We start from the raw sequence: 20,491 nt of genomic DNA on the forward strand, positions 1-20,491 counted from the left end.
AGACGCGCCCACCACACACAGCGGGCCGGACAGACGCGCCCACCACACACAGCGGACATACGCGCCCACCACACACAGCGGGCAGACGCGCCCAATACACACAGCGGACAGACGCGCCCACCCCACACAGCGGACGCGCCCACCACACACAGCAGGCCGGACATAGGCGCTCACCACACACAGCGGGCCGGACAGAGGCGCCCACCACCCACAGCGGACAGAGGCGCCCACCACGCACAGCGGACAGACGCGCCCACCACACACAGCGGACAGACGCGCCCACCACACACAGCGGGCCGGACAGACGCGCCCACCACCCACAGCGGACAGAGGCGCCCACCACGCACAGCGGACAGACGCGCCCTCCACACACAGCGGACAGACGCGCCCACCACACACAGCAGACAGACGCGCCCACCACACACAGCAAGCCGGACATAGGCGCTCACCACACACAGCGGGCCGGACAGAGGCGCCCACCACCCACAGCGGACAGAGGCGCCCACCACACACAGCGGACAGACGCGCCCACCACACACAGCGGGCCGGACAGACGCGCCCACCACACACAGCGGACATACGCGCCCACCACACACAGCGGACTGACAGACGCGCCCACCACACAAAGCGGGCCGGACAGACGCGCCCACCACACACAGCGGACAGACGCGCCCACCACACACAGCGGACAGACACGCCCACCACACACAGCGGACAGACGCGCCCACCACACACAGCGGACAGACGCGCCCACCACACACAGCGGACAGACGCGCCCACTACACACAGTGGACAGACGCACCCACCACACACAGCGGACAGACACGCCCACCACACACAGCGGACAGACGCGCCCACCACACACAGCGGGCCGGACAGACGCGCCCACCACACACAGCGGACAGACGCGCCCACCACACACAGCGGACAGACGCGCCCACCACACACAGCGGGCCGGACAGACGCGCCCACCACACACAGCGGGCCGGACAGACGCGCCCACCACACACAGAGGACAGACGCGCCCACCCCACACAGAGGACAGACGCGCCCACCACACACAGCGGGCCGGACAGACGCGCCCACCACACACAGCGGACAGACGCGCCCACCACACACAGCGGGCCGGACAGACGCGCCCACCACATACAGCGGGCCGGACAGACGCGCCCACCACATACAGCGGGCCGGACAGACGCGCCCACCACACACAGCGGGCCGGACAGACGCGCCCACCACACACAGCGGACAGACGCGCCCACCACACACAGCGGACAGACGCGCCCACCACACACAGAGGACAGACGCGCCCACCCCACACAGAGGACAGACGCGCCCACCACACACAGCGGGCCGGACAGACGCGCCCACCACACACAGCGGGCCGGACAGAGGCGCCCACCACACACAGCGGGCCGGACAGAGGCGCCCACCGTCCACCGGACAGACGCGGGCCGCCCGCGGGCGCCTCGGCAGCGCCGGGCGGCCCGGCTGCGGGTTCCAGGGCCGGGATCGGCAGCTGCCGGGCGGCCCGGCTGCGGGTTCCAGGGCCGGGATCGGCAGCTAGGTAACAGCGACTGCAGGGTGACTGGATGCTAGAGCGGGGGAGTTCCACAGCACCGGCGCCCACAGAGCACCGCCACCCGCGCCCCTATCTGCTACACATGGCGGGACGGAACTGCCAGAAAAAGCAGCGATAGAAGAACTATAGCATACGCATACCGAGAAAGCATGGAAGCGGTGACGAATGGGGGGGGGGGGGGCACAGCGCGTGTGGCTTAAAACAGAGCAAGGCATTAAGCAGAGAACAGATGTATTGGCGGACATACAGCAAACAGGCAAGAGGCGGACACCAGACCAATATTCAAAGTGAACACAGCAAGTTAACGCTGAAAAGCATCAGAAGTACAGACGTCAGAAGAGTCGTGTCCGTTCGGCTACTGACCAGTCATGCGTGCGAGGATATGATCAACAAGACTTTAGTTTATGCAGCATGAAATATTTGATAGCAGAGAACAGCATGCCTTGTTCCTCACAAGACAAGTTAATGCAAACAGTAAATAGTCGATAGCATTTATATAAGGATTATAGCCTATAATTCCGCTTCAAGCTTGTGGTCGAAGTTCCTACGACAGTTTATAAGCAATAATGCAAACAGCAAACATGAACTGAACAGTCTTGGCACAAACATCAGTACTAATCACGCGGTGGCAGCACCCTGTTTCACCCAAGCAGACGTTAATAAAATATCATATGTATAATAAAAATACCACTTGGTCGCCGTTCCCCTCAAGCGTAACGCCGAGCTAATGTAATGGCGGCGCAGCGGCGTGTCAGGCCGCCCACAGATCGGCGCCACTCCCCACCGACCGGCTGCCTCCTATACAGTGTCCCGCCAGCTGTCCCTCCGTCCCACTGGGTGTCCCACCGAGGGCGCCACTCCGAACCGACTGTCCCATTTGTCCCACCGAGGGCGCCACTCCCCACCGACCGGCTGCCTCCTATACAGTGTCTGTCCCACCGAGAGCGCCACTCCCCACCGACCGGCTGCCTCCTATACAGTGTCCCGCCAGCTGTCCCTCCGTCCCACTGGGTGTCCCACCGAGAGCGCCACTCCGAACCGACTGTCGCATTTGTCCCACCGAGAGCGCCGCTCCGGACCGACTGTCCCATTTACATAGTCTCCCCAGCGCCGTGAGGCAAGTTACGCCAGAACATCCCCCGACCATCCCACTGGTCAGCGTCCCACCAGCTGTCTCACTGGTCAGCGTCCCACCAGCTGTCCCACTGGTCAGCGTCCCACCAGCTGTCCCACTGGTCAGCGGCCCACCTGGTCCGGCTCGTCCCGGCAGAGAGCGGCCAGCTGCTCGGCCCTGCCGATGTACAGCGCCGTTTTTCGTCGTACGGCCTCACGCCGCTCGGCGCTCGGGTCACCTGGACACAGAAGGGGCGGGGTTGTAAGGCCGCAGTGGACAGACCAGTCAGACAGACCAGTCAGACAGAACTCACAGAACAGTGGACAGACCATTGTCAGGCAGATCAGTGGACAGGCCATTGTCAGACAGATCAGTGGACAGGCCATTGTCAGACAGACCAGTGGACAGGCCGGCGTCGGTACACGGACGTCGGACACGGCCTGGCACCAGCTGCTGTGGCCGCAAACTGCAAACATCTGGACCCGTGCCGACTGACTGCCTCAGTCCCGAGCGGTGGGCCTCGCCGCGTCCCTCCCGGAGGGCGAACCACTGAGAAGTGAGAACAGTGGGCGAAGCGGCCGTCCCCCGCCGACTTCGTACCACCGAGGGTTGGCGAGGGGTGGGGCGCGCTGCGCTATCAGCGGCAGGGGCCCGAGACGTCCAAGTAGAGGCCCGCCTCCATCACTCCCTGCCGCCGTGGACCGACAGTACTGCCATCCAATTCCACCTCGGTCCGCGAGCCAGCCGCGCGGCAGCTGCAGAGACCCGCCGTGCCGCGGCAGAGGAGCGCATCCGAGAGCTCCCGCCCGAGGCCGTATGGGTCTGATCGGACGGCTCGGCGGAGGGCGGCGTGGAGAACGATGGCGGAGGCGGCCTGCTCCGCCCACCCAACGGAGACGAATGGGAGGTACGGGTGCCGGCGGGCAACTTCTGCTCCAGCACCCGCGCGGAGCTCACCGCGTTGCTGGCGGCACTGGAGGCGGCCACCGAGCTGCAGAGGAGAGCCAAAAGTTGCCTGTCTCGATTCAAAGGCGGCCCTGCTGCTCCTGGTTGGAGCCGCTGCGGCCCAGGGCTCAGTCCATATAGAAAAGCCAGTCGGCAAGTGTCACCATTGCAAAGTGCCACTTTTTAAAGGGACACTTTTGGTAACATTGGTGCCGGTGTGTAAGGGAGGCTGTATGAACCCGTCTGTCGGGCCCCCCTTTCCAATAAGTGTCCCTTAGCAGCAAAGGGGCTCTATATGAACTGGGCCCAGACCTCGACACTGGGCGCCAGGCTGTGGGCCCAGCTCCGGCGCCTGACGGTCGACGGCAGCATCATACAGCTACACTACAATGGGTCCCAGCCCACTGTGGACTCGCCGGTAACGAGAGGGCGAGCAGACAACCCCGGTCGACGTCCGCACCCTCATGCGGGTCGTTGCGCGGTCCACCAGGAGGAGGTGGCAGGCGGACTGGCCAGCTGGCTGGTACCGCACCGTCACGGGGGACCGCGCCCCCGCCCCGGTCCGAGCCGCCACCAGAGAGGAGGCTGTAGATAGCCAGCTCCATGGCGTTCAACGTGACAATGTGGTGGCGGCCTTGGCCGTCGACTACGCGGTCCACAAGAGCCGACTATAGGCTACGCTGCCGCTTCGGCGGTAGCCGGGAGGGCTAAGAACAACAGCAATAGCAGACGACACGCAAGCATCAGCAACAAGTGATAAACAACAATCAATAAGCAGCAATCAATGACACTGATGCCCACTCAAACTGCCACAAAATACAGCATTACAGCAGTTACACAATAAGACACAGGAGCGCTACCGTAGGCGCTCCAAGACCGTGACATCTTCGGCGATGGCAGCGGCTGCAAATGCGAACAGTCCGACCGGCCTGCAGGCAGACATACCACGACCTGCTCGGTCCGCGGCTGGCAGCCATACCCTGCACAGTGCACACCCCGCCCGGCCCGCCAGCGGACATACCCTGCACACCCTGCCCGGCCCGCCAGCAGACATACCCTGCACACCCCGCCCGGCCGGCCAGCAGACATGCCCTGCACACCCTGCCCGGCCCGCCAGCAGACATGCCCTGCACAGTGCACACCCTGCCCGGCCGGCCAGCAGCCATACCCTGCACACCCCGCCCGGCCCGCCAGCGGACATAGGTACCCTGCGCACAAGTCACCGACCCGGCCCACCAGCAGAATATATACCCTGCACACCCTGCCCGGCCGGCCAGCAGACATGCCCTGCACACCCCGACCGGCCCGCCAGCGGATATACCCTGCACACGCCACAGCCTGCTTGACCAGAGAGGGAGGACATACCCCGCACACCCTGCCCGGCCCGCCAGCCGCGGACATACCCTGCACGACCGGCTCGGTCCGCGGCTGGCAGCCATACCCTGCACACCCCGCCCGGCCCGCCAGCAGCCATACCCTGCACACCCCGCCCGGCCCGCCAGCAGCCATACCCTGCACAGTGCACACCCCGCCCGGCCCGCCAGCAGTCATACCCTTCACGACCGACCCGGTCCGCGGCTGGCAGCCATACCCTGCACACCCCGACCGGCCCGCCAGCGGACATACCCTGCACGACCTGCCCGGCCGGCCAGCAGACATGCCCTGCACAGTGCACACCCTGCCCGACCAGAGAGAGGACGTACCCTGCACGCCCGGCTCGGCGCGAGGGAGGAGTGGACGTACCCTGCACGCCCGGCCCGGCGCGAGGGAGGAGTGGACGTACCCTGCGCGCCCGGCCCGGCGCGAGGGAGGACGTACCCTGCACGCCGTTGATGAGTGCGCCGATGCCGTCCTGGTAGCAGGCGAACGCCAGGCCCCACTGACACTGGGACTCCGCCTGCTGCGCGCGGCTGATGGCCTCCGCCGCCTGCCGGCACACGGGCTCCGAGTCACCGCTCGGCGCACAACTGACACGACCTCCTCTTGTTCTGTTTATATCATAACTCAGGTGTTATTGGAACATGGAATGTGATATAATAAGCTGCCGAGTGCCGGGGTTAATCGGGAACTGAAGCTAAGATGTAATACACTCTTCGGGCACACACGCGCATACAAATTACAAACACAGTCGGCCTGGCAGGGGACCATTATGACCTGACCTAGAAGGTAAGCATTCTAAGACGGACACTGCCGGCCCGGCCAGTGTCGGTCAGCTCAGACATCGGTCCGTCGACTGAGCGCTGCCTCACCGTGAGCAGGTAGTCGCCGGCGTCGGGCGGGCCCGGCCCGGCCGGCGGCTCAGCCACTCCCCTGGCCGGGGACGGCGGAGCACGGCCCGGGGCCGCGGCGGGGGCAGGAGTGTGCGGCTGGGCCTGCCCGGGGTCCGCTCCGGGCGCCGGGGCGGGCGGGCGCTCCCCGGGCGGGGTCGGCGGGCGCTCCCCGGGCGGGGCCGGCAGCGACGCCGGCGGTGACGGCGGTGTGCCCACAGGCACCTCCGGCAGCTCGGGAGGCTCGGGAGCGCCGTCCAGCGTCAGGGCGGCCAGGCCGAGGTCGGTGGCCGGTCGGGGGCCGGGGCCGGGGCCGGCCGGCCACTCGTCTGCAGAGAGGTCGGGCAGCTCGCCTTCCCCGTCACTCAGCGTGTCCAGACTGGGCTCCCCGCTCGGCGGCGAGGGTACCTGCGGGCAGGGCGGCGGACTATGCTCGGACCGGGATCACCGCTCAGACTCGGATGCACGGCAAGTCCTGCCCCAACGGGCGTTAAAAACATTGAAAAACACTCCCATGTAGATAACAAAACACCACACATCGCATATAGCAAACCCACCAGTTATCCTTCAGCAATAAAAAGCGCCTACACATGCACTCCTCATAGCACCAGGTCAGACTCAATGATCGCAGTCAGCCACTCATGGCATAGGCAATCGCTGTCAGTTTCAGGCTCCTTATCTACGAGCACGAAGAGGCACCGCTGACCGTGCCGGGCTGAACTGGGAGGGCAGGTCGGTGGGACAGCCGGCCGGCCCGTACCGTGTTCAGGTGGGACAGCCGGCCGGCCCGTACCGTGGTCAGGTGGGACAGCCAGCCGGCCCGTACCGTGTTCAGGTGGGACAGCAGGTCAGGCTGCGCCGGTTCGCTGAGCAGCTGCAGGTTGCTGGGACCGCCCGCGGAGCCGGCCGCCGCCGGCAGCAGCGGGTCCAGGCCGCCCAGGCCGTCGGCCGCCGGCGCGCTGCCGTCCCCGTCGGCTGGCGGCGAGCTGCCGTCACCGGCCGCCGCCCTGGTGACGTCGCTGTCCGTCAGCGGCGCGCTGAGGTCGCTGTCCGTCAGCGAGGGCTGCGGGCTCAGCGCCGGCGGCAGACGGTCCGTCTCGTTCACCGTCCGGCAGTCGCCGTCCTGCGGCGACCGGAGACAGGTCAGAGCGGGCGAGGGCTGTTAAGGACAGAGCGCGCAGCACAGGTTAGAGCGGGGGGGGCAGCACAGGTCAGAGCGGGCGAGGGCAGGACAGAGCGGGGGCAGCACAGGTTAGAGCGGGCAGCACAGGCAAGAGCGGGCAGCACAGGTTAGAGCGGGCAGCACAGGTTAGAGCGGGGGGCACAGGTTAGAGCGGGGGGCAGCACAGGTTAGAGCGGGGGGCAGCACAGGACAGAGCGCGCAGCACAGGTTAGAGCGGGGGGGGGGGCAGCACAGGTTAGAGCGGGGGGGGGGGGCAGCACAGGTTAGAGCGGGCGAGGGCAGGACAGAGTGCGCAGCACAGGTTAGAGCGGGGGCAGGAAGACAGGGCAGGACAGACAGAATGCTGGGTGATGTTGGGAGGCTGGTAGGCTACAATGACCTTGGGCCAGTCTGACTGCACGGGAGGGACCATGTCCCGGTCTGACTGTGGGCGAGGGACTGTGGCCCGCCGGCAGGGGAGGGGGGGGGGGGCGCTCGAGGGCGCTAACCTGCTCAGAAGACCATTCAGCGGTCTCACCGCAGCGCAAACTCAGACTTACGTTACCAGTCGTTACATTAGGCCGGCTGAGTGAGAAGTATAGCGGCCACAGCTGATCTGCCGGCGGGATACCGGCACAGCCGACAGAGTATATCGGACAGCGGCAGGGTATCAAGGGGGGGGGATACTCACCTCAAAGAACCGGGAGAATGGCGCGCTGGTGAAGAGCGGCGGGTGCAGGGCCACGAACTGGAGCGCGGCGCGGATGGCGGCGCGGCGCTCCTCCAGTACGGCCGACTCGAACCTGCGCGGAAGGAGCCCACTACGGTGACCGCCCAGTAGTGACGGGTCGCCGGCCGGACAGGGGCGGCAGAGGGCCGAGCCGACTGTGGTGACGGGGCGGCAGTGGGCCGAGCCGACTGTGGTGACGGGGCGGACAGGGGCGGCAGTGGGCCGAGCCGACTGTGGTGACGGGTCGGACAGGGGCGGCAGTGGGCCGAGCCGACTGTGGTGACGGGGCGGACAGGGGCGGCAGTGGGCCGAGCCGACTGTGGTGACGGGGCGGACAGGGGCGGACAGGGGCGGCAGTGGGCCGAGCCGACTGTGGTGACGGGGCGGACAGGGGCGGCAGCGGGCCGAGCCGACTGTGGTGACGGGGCGGACAGGGGCGGACAGGGGCGGCAGTGGGCCGAGCCGACTGTGGTGACGGGGCGGACAGGGGCGGCAGTGGGCCGAGCCGACTGTGGTGACGGGGCGGACAGGGGCGGCAGTGGGCCGAGCCGACTGTGGTGACGGGGCGGCAGTGGGCCGAGCCGACTGTGGTGACGGGGCGGACAGGGGCGGCAGCCGACTATGGTGACGGGGCGGACAGGGGCGGCAGTGGGCCGAGCCGACTGTGGTGACGGGGCGGACAGGGGCGGCAGCGGGCCGAGCCGACTGTGGTGACGGGGCGGACAGGGGCGGCAGTGGGCCGAGCCGACTGTGGTGACGGGGCGGACAGGGGCGGCAGTGGGCCGAGCCGACTGTGGTAACGGGGCGGACAGGGGCGGCAGTGGACCGAGCCGACTGTGGTGACGGGGCGGACAGGGGCGGCAGTGGGCCGAGCCGACTGTGGTGACGGGGCGGCAGTGGGCCGAGCCGACTGTGGTGACGGGGCGGACAGGGGCGGCAGTGGGCCGAGCCGACTGTGGTAACGGGGCGGACAGGGGCGGCAGTGGACCGAGCCGACTGTGGTGACGGGGCGGACAGGGGCGGCAGTGGGCCGAGCCGACTGTGGTGACAGGGCGGACAGGGGCGGCAGTGGGCCGAGCCGACTGTGGTGACAGGGCGGACAGGGGCGGCAGTGGGCCGAGCCGACTGTGGTGACGGGGCGGACAGGGGCGGCAGTGGGCCGAGCCGACTGTGGTGACGGGGCGGACAGGGGCGGCAGTGGGCCGAGCCGACTGTGGTGACGGGGCGGACAGGGGCGGCAGTGGGCCGAGCCGACTGTGGTAACGGGGCGGACAGGGGCGGCAGTGGGCCGAGCCGACTGTGGTGACGGGGCGGACAGGGGCGGCAGTGGGCCGAGCCGACTGTGGTGACGGGGCGGCAGTGGGCCGAGCCGACTGTGGTGACGGGGCGGACAGGGGCGGCAGTGGGCCGAGCCGACTGTGGTGACGGGGCGGACAGGGGCGGCAGTGGGCCGAGCCGACTGTGGTGACGGGGCGGACAGGGGCGGCAGTGGGCCGAGCCGACTGTGGTGACGGGGCGGACAGGGGCGGCAGTGGGCCGAGCCGACTGTGGTGACGGGGCGGACAGGGCCGGCAGTGGGCCGAGCCGACTGTGGTGACGGGGCGGCAGTGGGCCGAGCCGACTGTGGTGACGGGGCGGACAGGGGCGGACAGGGGCGGCAGTAGGCCTAGCCGACTGTGGTGACTGGGCGGACAGGGGCGGCAGTAGGCCGAGCCGACTGTGGTGACGGGGCGGACAGGGGCGGCAGTGGGCCGAGCCGACTGTGGTCACGGGGCGGACAGGGGCGGCAGTGGGCCGAGCCGACTGTGGTCACGGGGCGGACAGGGGCGGCAGTGGGCCGAGCCGACTGTGGTGACGGGGCGGACAGGGGCGGCAGTGGGCCGAGCCGACTGTGGTGACGGGTCGGACAGGGGCGGCAGTGGGCCGAGCCGACTGTGGTGACGGGGCGGACAGGGGCGGCAGTGGGCCGAGCCGACTGTGGTGACGGGGCGGACAGGGGCGGACAGGGGCGGCAGTGGGCCGAGCCGACTGTGGTGACGGGGCGGACAGGGGCGGCAGTGGGCCGAGCCGACTGTGGTAACGGGGCGGACAGGGGCGGCAGTGGACCGAGCCGACTGTGGTGACGGGGCGGACAGGGGCGGCAGTGGGCCGAGCCGACTGTGGTGACGGGGCGGACAGGGGCGGCAGCCGACTATGGTGACGGGGCGGACAGGGGCGGCAGTGGGCCGAGCCGACTGTGGTGACGGGGCGGCAGCGGGCCGAGCCGACTGTGGTGACGGGGCGGACAGGGGCGGCAGTGGGCCGAGCCGACTGTGGTGACGGGGCGGACAGGGGCGGCAGCCGACTGTGGTGACTGGGCGGACAGGGGCGGCAGTGGGCCGAGCCGACTGTGGTGACGGGGCGGCAGCGGGCCGAGCCGACTGTGGTGACGGGGCGGACAGGGGCGGCAGTGGGCCGAGCCGACTGTGGTGACGGGGCGGACAGGGGCGGCAGCGAGCCCAGCAGACTGTGGTGACGGGGCGGACAGGGGCGGCAGTGGGCCGAGCCGACTGTGGTGACGGGGCGGACAGGGGCGGCAGCCGACTATGGTGACGGGGCGGACAGGGGCGGCAGTGGGCCGAGCCGACTGTGGTGACGGGGCGGCAGCGGGCCGACCCGACTGTGGTGACGGGGCGGACAGGGGCGGCAGTGGGCCGAGCCGACTATGGTGACGGGGCGGACAGGGGCGGCAGCCGACTGTGGTGACTGGGCGGACAGGGGCGGCAGTGGGCCGAGCCGACTGTGGTGACGGGGCGGACAGGGGCGGCAGTGGGCCGAGCCGACTGTGGTGACGGGGCGGACAGGGGCGGCAGTGGGCCGAGCCGACTGTGGTGACTGGGCGGACAGGGGCGGCAGTGGGCCGAGCCGACTGTGGTGACGGGGCGGCAGCGGGCCGAGCCGACTGTGGTGACGGGGCGGACAGGGGCGGCAGTGGGCCGAGCCGACTGTGGTGACGGGGCGGACAGGGGCGGCAGCGAGCCCAGCAGACTGTGGTGACGGGGCGGACAGGGGCGGCAGTGGGCCGAGCCGACTGTGGTGACGGGGCGGACAGGGGCGGCAGCGGGCCGAGCCGACTGTGGTGACGGGGCGGACAGGGGCGGCAGTGGGCCGAGCCGACTGTGGTGACGGGGCGGACAGGGGCGGCAGTGGGCCGAGCCGACTGTGGTGACGGGGCGGACAGGGGCGGCAGTGGGCCGAGCCGACTGTGGTGACGGGGCGGACAGGGGCGGCAGCCGACTGTGGTGACGGGGCGGACAGGGGCGGCAGTGGGCCGAGCCGACTGTGGTAACGGGGCGGACAGGGGCGGCAGCGGGCCGAGCCGACTGTGGTGACGGGGCGGACAGGGGCGGCAGTGGGCCGAGCCGACTGTGGTGACGGGGCGGACAGGGGTGGCTCACACGGCCAGACAGCACCACCACTCGCAGCTTGCCTGATGCTAATCTAGTACCTACATCTCAGACATCATTCCACATGTGACTTAACGCTAGTTGTCTGACTAGTTTGCCAGATGTCTAGACATCTGGTGAAACATAATAAGCCCGCGCCTTGCTTGGGGGTCACTCCCCTCGTTTTTCGTGAATATCTAAAAAACGGCAACATCCAGCGCCTCCGTTTTCGGTACACCTGTTCATACATCTTTTCTGCACATGTTGTGAAAATTTCAAACCTGGGTCGTTCAAGGTCAGGTCACCAGGTCACGTCAAGTGACCTTACCACAGAAAAAAATTCGAAGGCTCGCTGTAGCCACACCGGCTGAAAAATCACTTTGAAACTTTCAGCGATTGATAAGAGTAACAGTATGTATAACTGTTTACCTTAAAATTTTGATATATATGTGACCTAAGGTCAGGTCAATTTTGCAGCCTCATTATACATTATACATTATACGTCAATGGGAAAAAAATTAAAATGCGCCTCTTTTGGACGAAAGTCGTTCTGAGCACCCTCAAACATCGTTCATAGGTAAATATGACACACCGAATCGGAAAATTGCACCCGTGACCCCCCTGTGTGCCCCTGAGGCCATCTTAAGTCAAGAAAGTTCAGCAGCAGTTTTTAGTTCCACTTTTGATAGAGACATGCTAGAGCGGTCAAAACACGTCAGATGTGTTCAGCTCGACCATACGGATCGACCGACATGCAGCATGACCCTTTCCGGTCACGTCATTGTTAGATGCGTTTACATAGGGTTTGTTGCAAGCTTATATCTCCGTCCGTGATGTTGCAAAAGATGCCAATGGTGCTGAACAATTTACAAAATGATCCCCTCTAAATATTTGAAGACCACTGCATCGAAATTATCGCCAAATTTACGAGCTAGAGCCTCGTCAAATATGCTATGTAAACCGGGTTGTTGTGAGCTGGCCCAGTCGGTGCGGCGGCACAGTATCCTATCCTGCCCCTGTCGGGTCGCGGTGCGGGCCGCAGCCGAGCCGTGCGGTCCGCGGCCGGGGCCCTGTTTCACGGCGGAGCGCTGCAGTGCGCTGCGCGCGTCGGCGCGTTGGGTTTCCATGGCAATATCAACAAACTTTCCTCTGACGCTATGCTATGACGTCATCGCAAAACGCTAGCACCCAAGCGCCAGCACCATCAGCACGATAGCAGCATTCGCACTCAAACCTCTGTTCTCTCTGTACTTGGTTCCTTAGGACCTCTGTTCCAAAAGCGATTCATCATAAGCTAACGGATCGCACGCAACGTCATTCGAGTGACGTCAGGGGTACGCCTCAGCTCCCAGCGCTGCAGCGCGCGCAGCGTCGGGCGGTGAAACAGGGCCCGGGCCGTCCGGCCTGCCGCCGCAGGGCAGGCCGATCACGTGACCAGGTGTGTAAGCGGCAACTGATTGCTTGTTCGTTGTATGTGCGTGTGTGTGAGGTCGATGTCGTGTGTTGCTGGCATGGTGGGGTCGGTGTGCTTTCGGACGCGCTCCAATACAGTCTACAGGCCGCAGCTCGCCTCTCAAGAGATCACCAGGGCAGGATCGACATCAGTCATGACCTTGAACTACGGTCAAATTTTCAAAATGACTCCGAGGTCAACCTATAGTTCATTCGACGCGCCTCGACGAAAGGAGCACGATGCTGGCAAAAGTAATGTCGTGTCTCTCTGGAATCAAAAGTTATTACCGAAAAAAAAACTGTAAAAATTACTATTTTTATCATTTTAGACCTCTGCGGCCGTATTCACAATCACGGGTTAAGGGTAGGGGTAGGAGTAACGGGCAACGGGTTATTTTTGTGGCCGAATTCACAATCGACGTTTACCTCTGATGGTCGCCCGGCGCCACGCAGACGGCACCACGCAGGCCAGGTGGCAGGTGCCGTCTGCGTGGTGCCGGGCGACCATCAGAGGTACTGTCGATTGTGAATACGGGCACAAAAAAGGCCGTTACCAGTTACTCCTACCTGTGAATACGGCCACTGGAGCTGCTAAACCGTGGACCTGAGGTAAAATCTGCGATCAATACTCAGAAAGCGGCCTGTGAAAAAGCTATCGAATGTGCTTTTCAGCCAGGGCAGGGCAGGGCAGGGTCAGTGTTTTCAGATTTTGTTTTGTCTTGTTTATTTGTTAATCATCAACGGGGTATTCCCCCAATCACAGATGAAGTCAGTTTTTTTTTCAGTCAGTCAGAAGATTTTGTCACATTCTACGGGGTTTTTCTTTTTAAGTTGCTCATCTTGGGCGCTGTTCCAGCCTTGCTCGATATCAGCAGCTCAAACTGTAACAGTGCCATATGATGGACCACATTTCAACCAATAAGTTCAATCTCTTGTCCTTTTTCATTTCAGATGAAGATATGCATTAAAATCGAAATACTTTATAACACTTTGGTTCTCGATTTTCTCCCATAGCACTGAACGGGTTCACCTCTTGTTCACCTTGACGGGCCCTAAAAACGAAACAAAGTACCTACTAGAACTTCAAAACTTGGTCTACACACATAAATAGTGGCAAAACATGTGACGAAATTTTCATTAACCTGCGTCACCTGTAACTGTGTTTTTTCATTCGTCCCATGTACCAAACAAGAGGCCAATCATGTCACCCCCACCCCCCCACCCGCAATGTCGGCTGTAAAAACGCCAATTCAGGCTAGGGGTACATACAGGCTAAAGCAAACACACCAGGTGGCAAACGACGGATTACATGCGACTGCGGGTCTTACTGCAGCATATTTTATATAAATTGTGTTGAAGACTCCTGTCAGGTTTATTGTTAGTACCTACAAACGACAAACGATGAAACGTACAAACGCCGGTCCCGTAGCTCAGTTGGTAGAGCGTTGGACTCCGCGTGGTGAGAGGACGCGTTCCCGGTTATAACAGTCCGGGTTCGAAGCGTGACGGGCGCTTGACATTTATGGGCATCCTGACAGGTATGGTTGCGGTTAGTGGCAGGCCGTAGCCAGGCGAAGTCAGTGAGGGGGTCGGCCGTGCGCACTGCGCGGCTAGTTATGTGCGCACGTTAAACTTTGGACTCCAAATTCTGCCATAGAACCGGAATTGCGTGATCGGAGGGTAGAGGGCAGGGTCACCGCAACAAGCTTCGCTTAGCGGTGGCTCTGTCCTTGTGAATCCTTCCTATCAAAAGGTTCGGACTAAATTTATAAAAAAAAAAACGACCTCTTATGTGGTGGAACGTACGTCGTTATCGGTTATCATGGTACAGCCCACCGCTAACATAATGTGCGGTTTTACCAATTTCAACGGATGGCTTTGACTGGCGACATTTTAACCCGCGCACCGACGGGGGGGGCGGATATCCGCCCCCCTGAGGTTTTTCGCGAATAGCGGGAAAACCGCGGCGCGTAGCGCCGCGAAATTTGGTATGACTATTCCCTTATCAATTTCACACATGGTGTGCAAGTTTGAACCTCCTACCTTTCAAGGTCAGGTCACCAGGTCACTTTGAATGACCCAACCTCAAGTCACTTTTTTGCAACTTTGTCACCGTGCCAGAGCTACAGTAGATGTCGGAGGCCTTTGAAAGTCGCAGGATGTTGTTAGGTCATTAGTAGCTACAATTTGTATATCTCGGAATTTTGATATCGGTGACCTAAGGTCAGGTCAATTTCGCGACCTCCCCGTTATAAGTCAATGGGGGAAAAATCAACTCCCTGTTTTTACCACTAAAACGGGTCGGAATGGCCCCATATACCATACATGACTTCATATACGATCAACCTTCACTACCTTGAGGTCTGTTTTGCTGTTGGGCAGCTGTGAGGTCATGTGACGTCATCAAAGGTCACCAAAGGTTTTTGGCCAATAACTCCGTACAGGAACAAGATACAGACGCGTGGATGGTCTCATTGTGTTCAGCTCGTCAAGACGCATCGAATGATATACATGATGACCCAGGTTGACCCAGATGCCCCAGGCTTTCCAGTTTTACGCCCCTGAGGGGTGTTTGAATATTCCCTTCTAACCTGACTCCAGGGTCACGTAGCGACAAGTGCGGCGGTAGACGGCTTTCTAAAGAGCGTCGAAAATCATGGAGAAATTACTTCAGTCATGTTGCAGTTCAGACCAAAGCCCACGTCATCATGTTCATCGAAGGAAAAGTTTCGCCTATTTCGACACTCGAGGACATATAAAGCTATAGCGCGCTGCAAGTGGGTTCGATAGCTCTCTAACGCGTGCAATCAGCCATGGACGGGGGGGGGGGGCGTATCGGCCAAACCCGTCGACCCGATCATAATTTAAGAAGGCTAGAAAGACGAGAAAAGCAACAGATAGCTGTAGGATGCTTCAGAATCGTAGAGGTCATTTTTCGATTAGGTCATCGCTGAGGTCATCGAAGATGAAATTATGATAAAATAATGATAAACACAAAGACAAGATTACGACGAATAAATTCTAGTTTTTATATTTTCACAAATAACCGTATAACTCGTGAACCAAAGAGCTAGAGCTTCGCGGAACAACTCATTCGATAGGCCTTTCAAAACGCTGTCGCTTTTAAGATTTGACCTCAATGCCTCATATCAATGGTTTGGCTACAGAGCAGAGGGCAAAACCATCTAAATAGTCGCATTTTACCAAAATAGTTTTGCTAAAAACTTTTGCAAGAACTTTGGTGAGAAAAATTATGAGACATTTACTTTGTCATCATTCTCTCGTTAACATGCATCGAATGTTAACACCTATGATTGCACATAAAAAGTTCAACTTCAAAATGTGACCGCAGATCAAGGTCATGCCCTTACCTACTTGAGAAGTTCATGATGGTCATCAACTCATCCGTATGTATGATCTAACACCTTCAAGACAATTTCATTACTCTACCTCGTCCTACATATATCAAAAGTAATAGTCGAAAAACTGATGTTGAGCTTTTTTAAAAGCTTTTTGACCTAGCCCGAACATTTGAGTGGCCGCTGGCCATCAATTGCACGCTGTCTGTCAAATATGGGCAGAATGGTCGTGTTTCTGTAAATATGCTGTTGTTTTTTACGTGCCTCTTCAGATCAAGAGATATTTGTCCTTTTCCCCGATTTGGCTGGTAATGATCAGGACAATGATCTGAATTTTCGTTGTTGGTAAGGGGCCCCCATTAGGTTGAGGGGGGCCCACTTTGCTGGGGGACCCATGGCGAACGTCTCTCACCCCCGTCGCCAGAGTTCTGGCTGCGCCACTGGCAGACACCACAGGTTGGGGCAGAAATAGGGGCAGGTTTCAGGAAGATTGGGGCAGAAACAGGAAAATCTGGTGCAGAAGTTAAAAAATTGACACAGAAGTGATTTTCTCAGCTTCTCACTGCTTCCTACATCATTATATTGTTACATTATTTGCATCATTAGGGGCAGGAATTGGGCTGCCCCTGGACTCAGCATTCTGATTCGGGGCAGGATTTTGTCTGCCCCGAAAATCTTGTTGAGCTCCCTGGCATGTTTTGCAGACTGGTCTATTTGCAGTGATTTCCGACCGACTGATAACATAATCTTTGAGTTATTACCGGTTTTGTCGAAAAAGAATAGCTACCACGCAGTCTGCTGAGGGCTGTACCTATGGTTGCAGCACATACCTATTGAAGTAGCTGGTCCTCGAGAGGGGAGGAAAGGTGCCTTTCAAGTAGAGTGCAGCATGCAAAGAGCTCATCTCTGCATGCAGCTTCTTGAATTCGCTGAATCTCTTCCAGACAGTGACCTGAGTCGAGGCTTCTGGACACTGGCAGGGAAACACCTGGCAGCATAGGCAGGTAGCCGCAACTGACAAAAATGAAAAATGCTGATTTCACATGTCTACTGTCCAACTCTAGACACATTTGCCAACGCACGCATGCACGCGCGCACAAATACTGAAATGCAAAATGATTGTAGAACATTTAAAGGGATGCAGTCTGAGGCAATTATATCGCAATAGCTATTAGCATGTATACTGATTGATATGCGGTAAACTAACTGGAAAATGGATTAACTTACTCTGGACACGATTTTATAAACTGTGTAGCCTTTGGCATGCCTCTCAAAACAGGGCACCTCAAATATTCGAACCCATCCGTCATTTTTGGCATTTGTTCTGCTCATTGTCTCACTTCAGTTCCTGAAACAAACAAAAAATGGAGAAAAATGAAAAGGTCACATATAGTAAAGGAGCATAACTCAAAGCAAATGATAGTGGCCCCGCTGCGTCTCCCGGACGGCAAAGATTCTTTACCGTCCAGCCAATCCCGTCCAAGGTCAGCGGGGGCTCGGCTGCGGTTATGAAACGTGATTGGCCGGACGGCGTAGAATCTTCGCCGTCCGAGAGACATCGAACGCGGTGTCAGACTTACTGCGCCGTTTTCGTCAATATATGCCTGTTTGTAAACATTTTATTTTGCCGAGCTGCCGGCAAAACTCATCGGAAGTTGGCACAGATTCAGCACAGATTCAGCACAGCACAGATTCGGTAGGGGGAAAAAAGGCCCCGGTAGAGGGAAACCTTTATGACCCATTTTCCCCTAGAAATGACGTCACAAAGAGGTAAAAATGGGTATCAATCGAAAGCTCTCGTTTACCCAGACACAGTCCTGCAGGAAAATTCCACTTTTTCCCCATAGGAAAGTTTTTACGGGAAAATCAAAATTTCGGGTCAATGGGGGGTCCCCCCCGATTTCGTTCAAAATCGGCACACAGGTGCCCCACCACCAGCCGAGAAACTTTCACCAAAACGGTCCCCGTTGCATTGACGTTTAAGGCCCGTAAAGCCCCCTAGACTCGTAAAATATCCGTAAAATCGCCTTTGTACGGACAAAAAAGTGGTGCTATGGTAAAAATGGGTATCAATCGAAAGCTCTCGTTTACCCAGACACAGTCCTGCAGGAAAATTCCACTTTTTTCCCATAGGAAAGTTTTTACGGGAAAATCAAAATTTTGGGTCAATGGGGGGTCCCCCCCGATTTCGTTCAAAATCGGCACACAGGTGCCCCACCACCAGCCGAGAAACTTTCCCCAAAACGGTCCCCGTTGCATTGACGTTTAAGGCCCTTAGAGCCCCGTAAACTCGTAAAAAATCCGTAAATTCGCCCTTGTACGGCCAAAAACGGGGCGCTAGGGTAAAAATGGGTATCAATCAAAAGCTCTCGTTTACCCAGACACAGTCCTGCAGGAAAATTCCACTTTTTTCCCATAGGAAAGTTTTTACGGGAAAATCAAAATTTCTGGTCAATGGGGGGTCCCCCCGATTTCGTTCAAAATCGGCACACAGGTGCCCCACCACCAGCCGAGAAACTTTCCCCAAAACGGTCCCCGTTGCATTGACGTTTAAGGCCCTTAAAGCCCCGTAAACTCGTAAAAAATCCGTAAATTCGCCCTTGTACGGCCAACAACGGGGCGCTAGGGTAAAAATGGGTATCAATCGAAAGCTCTCGTTTACCCAGACACAGTCCTGCAGGAAAATTCCACTTTTTCCCCATAGGAAAGTTTTTACGGGAAAATCAAAATTTCGGGTCAATGGGGGGTCCCCCCGATTTCGTTCAAAATCGGCACACAGGTGCCCCACAACCAGCCGAGAAACTTCCCCCAAAACGGTCCCGTTGCATTGACGTTTAAGGCCCGTAAAGCCCCCTAGACTCGTAAAATATCCGTAAAATCGCCTTTGTACGGACAAAAAAGTGGGTCTATGGTAAAAATGGGTATCAATCGAAAGCTCTCGTTTACCCAGACACAGTCCTGCAGGAAAATTCCACTTTTTTCCCATAGGAAAGTTTTTACGGGAAAATCAAAATTTTGGGTCAATGGGGGGTCCCCCCCCCCGATTTCGTTCAAAATCGGCACACAGGTGCCCCACCACCAGCCGAGAAACTTTCCCCAAAACGGTCCCCGTTGCATTGACGTTTAAGGCCCTTAAAGCCCCGTAAACTCGTAAAAAATCCGTAAATTCGCCCTTGTACGGCCAAAAACGGGGCGCTAGGGTAAAAATGGGTATCAATCGAAAGCTCTCGTTTACCCAGACACAGTCCTGCAGGAAAATTCCACTTTTTCCCCATAGGAAAGTTTTTACGGGAAAATCAAAATTTCGGGTCAATGGGGGGTCCCCCCCGATTTCGTTCAAAATCGGCACACAGGTGCCCCACCACCAGCCGAGAAACTTTCACCAAAACGGTCCCCGTTGCATTGACGTTTAAGGCCCGTAAAGCCCCCTAGACTCGTAAAATATCCGTAAAATCGCCTTTGTACGGACAAAAAAGTGGTGCTATGGTAAAAATGGGTATCAATCGAAAGCTCTCGTTTACCCAGACACAGTCCTGCAGGAAAATTCCACTTTTTTCCCATAGGAAAGTTTTTACGGGAAAATCAAAATTTTGGGTCAATGGGGGGTCCCCCCCGATTTCGTTCAAAATCGGCACACAGGTGCCCCACCACCAGCCGAGAAACTTTCCCCAAAACGGTCCCCGTTGCATTGACGTTTAAGGCCCTTAGAGCCCCGTAAACTCGTAAAAAATCCGTAAATTCGCCCTTGTACGGCCAAAAACGGGGCGCTAGGGTAAAAATGGGTATCAATCAAAAGCTCTCGTTTACCCAGACACAGTCCTGCAGGAAAATTCCACTTTTTTCCCATAGGAAAGTTTTTACGGGAAAATCAAAATTTCTGGTCAATGGGGGGTCCCCCCGATTTCGTTCAAAATCGGCACACAGGTGCCCCACCACCAGCCGAGAAACTTTCCCCAAAACGGTCCCCGTTGCATTGACGTTTAAGGCCCTTAAAGCCCCGTAAACTCGTAAAAAATCCGTAAATTCGCCCTTGTACGGCCAACAACGGGGCGCTAGGGTAAAAATGGGTATCAATCGAAAGCTCTCGTTTACCCAGACACAGTCCTGCAGGAAAATTCCACTTTTTCCCCATAGGAAAGTTTTTACGGGAAAATCAAAATTTCGGGTCAATGGGGGGTCCCCCCGATTTCGTTCAAAATCGGCACACAGGTGCCCCACAACCAGCCGAGAAACTTCCCCCAAAACGGTCCCGTTGCATTGACGTTTAAGGCCCGTAAAGCCCCCTAGACTCGTAAAATATCCGTAAAATCGCCTTTGTACGGACAAAAAAGTGGGTCTATGGTAAAAATGGGTATCAATCGAAAGCTCTCGTTTACCCAGACACAGTCCTGCAGGAAAATTCCACTTTTTTCCCATAGGAAAGTTTTTACGGGAAAATCAAAATTTTGGGTCAAT

General features: G+C 59.2%; 1 protein-coding gene across 1 annotated transcript in view; it reads right to left on the minus strand.

Moving 5' to 3' along the window:
* The window catches only part of LOC122380946 (ribosomal protein S6 kinase delta-1-like), a 35,437-nt gene extending 17,974 nt beyond the window's left edge, over nucleotides 1-17,463 (minus strand). Inside the window, exons 1-7 of the mRNA XM_043364598.1 lie at nucleotides 17,264-17,463; nucleotides 16,867-17,024; nucleotides 7,762-7,873; nucleotides 6,735-7,031; nucleotides 5,891-6,316; nucleotides 5,460-5,568; nucleotides 2,831-2,934 (exon numbers count right to left, since the gene is read on the minus strand). Coding sequence (XP_043220533.1) covers nucleotides 2,831-2,934; nucleotides 5,460-5,568; nucleotides 5,891-6,316; nucleotides 6,735-7,031; nucleotides 7,762-7,873; nucleotides 16,867-17,024; nucleotides 17,264-17,368 — 1,311 coding nt within the window. The 5' untranslated portion in view covers nucleotides 17,369-17,463. The remainder of the gene's footprint in view (nucleotides 1-2,830; nucleotides 2,935-5,459; nucleotides 5,569-5,890; nucleotides 6,317-6,734; nucleotides 7,032-7,761; nucleotides 7,874-16,866; nucleotides 17,025-17,263) is intronic.
* Nucleotides 17,464-20,491: the final 3,028 nt, after the last annotated feature.

The sequence above is a fragment of the Amphibalanus amphitrite genome, unplaced genomic scaffold (assembly GCF_019059575.1).
Source record: "Amphibalanus amphitrite isolate SeventyFive unplaced genomic scaffold, NRLGWU_Aamphi_draft 000010F_arrow, whole genome shotgun sequence".
Classification (NCBI taxonomy): domain Eukaryota; kingdom Metazoa; phylum Arthropoda; class Thecostraca; order Balanomorpha; family Balanidae; genus Amphibalanus; species Amphibalanus amphitrite.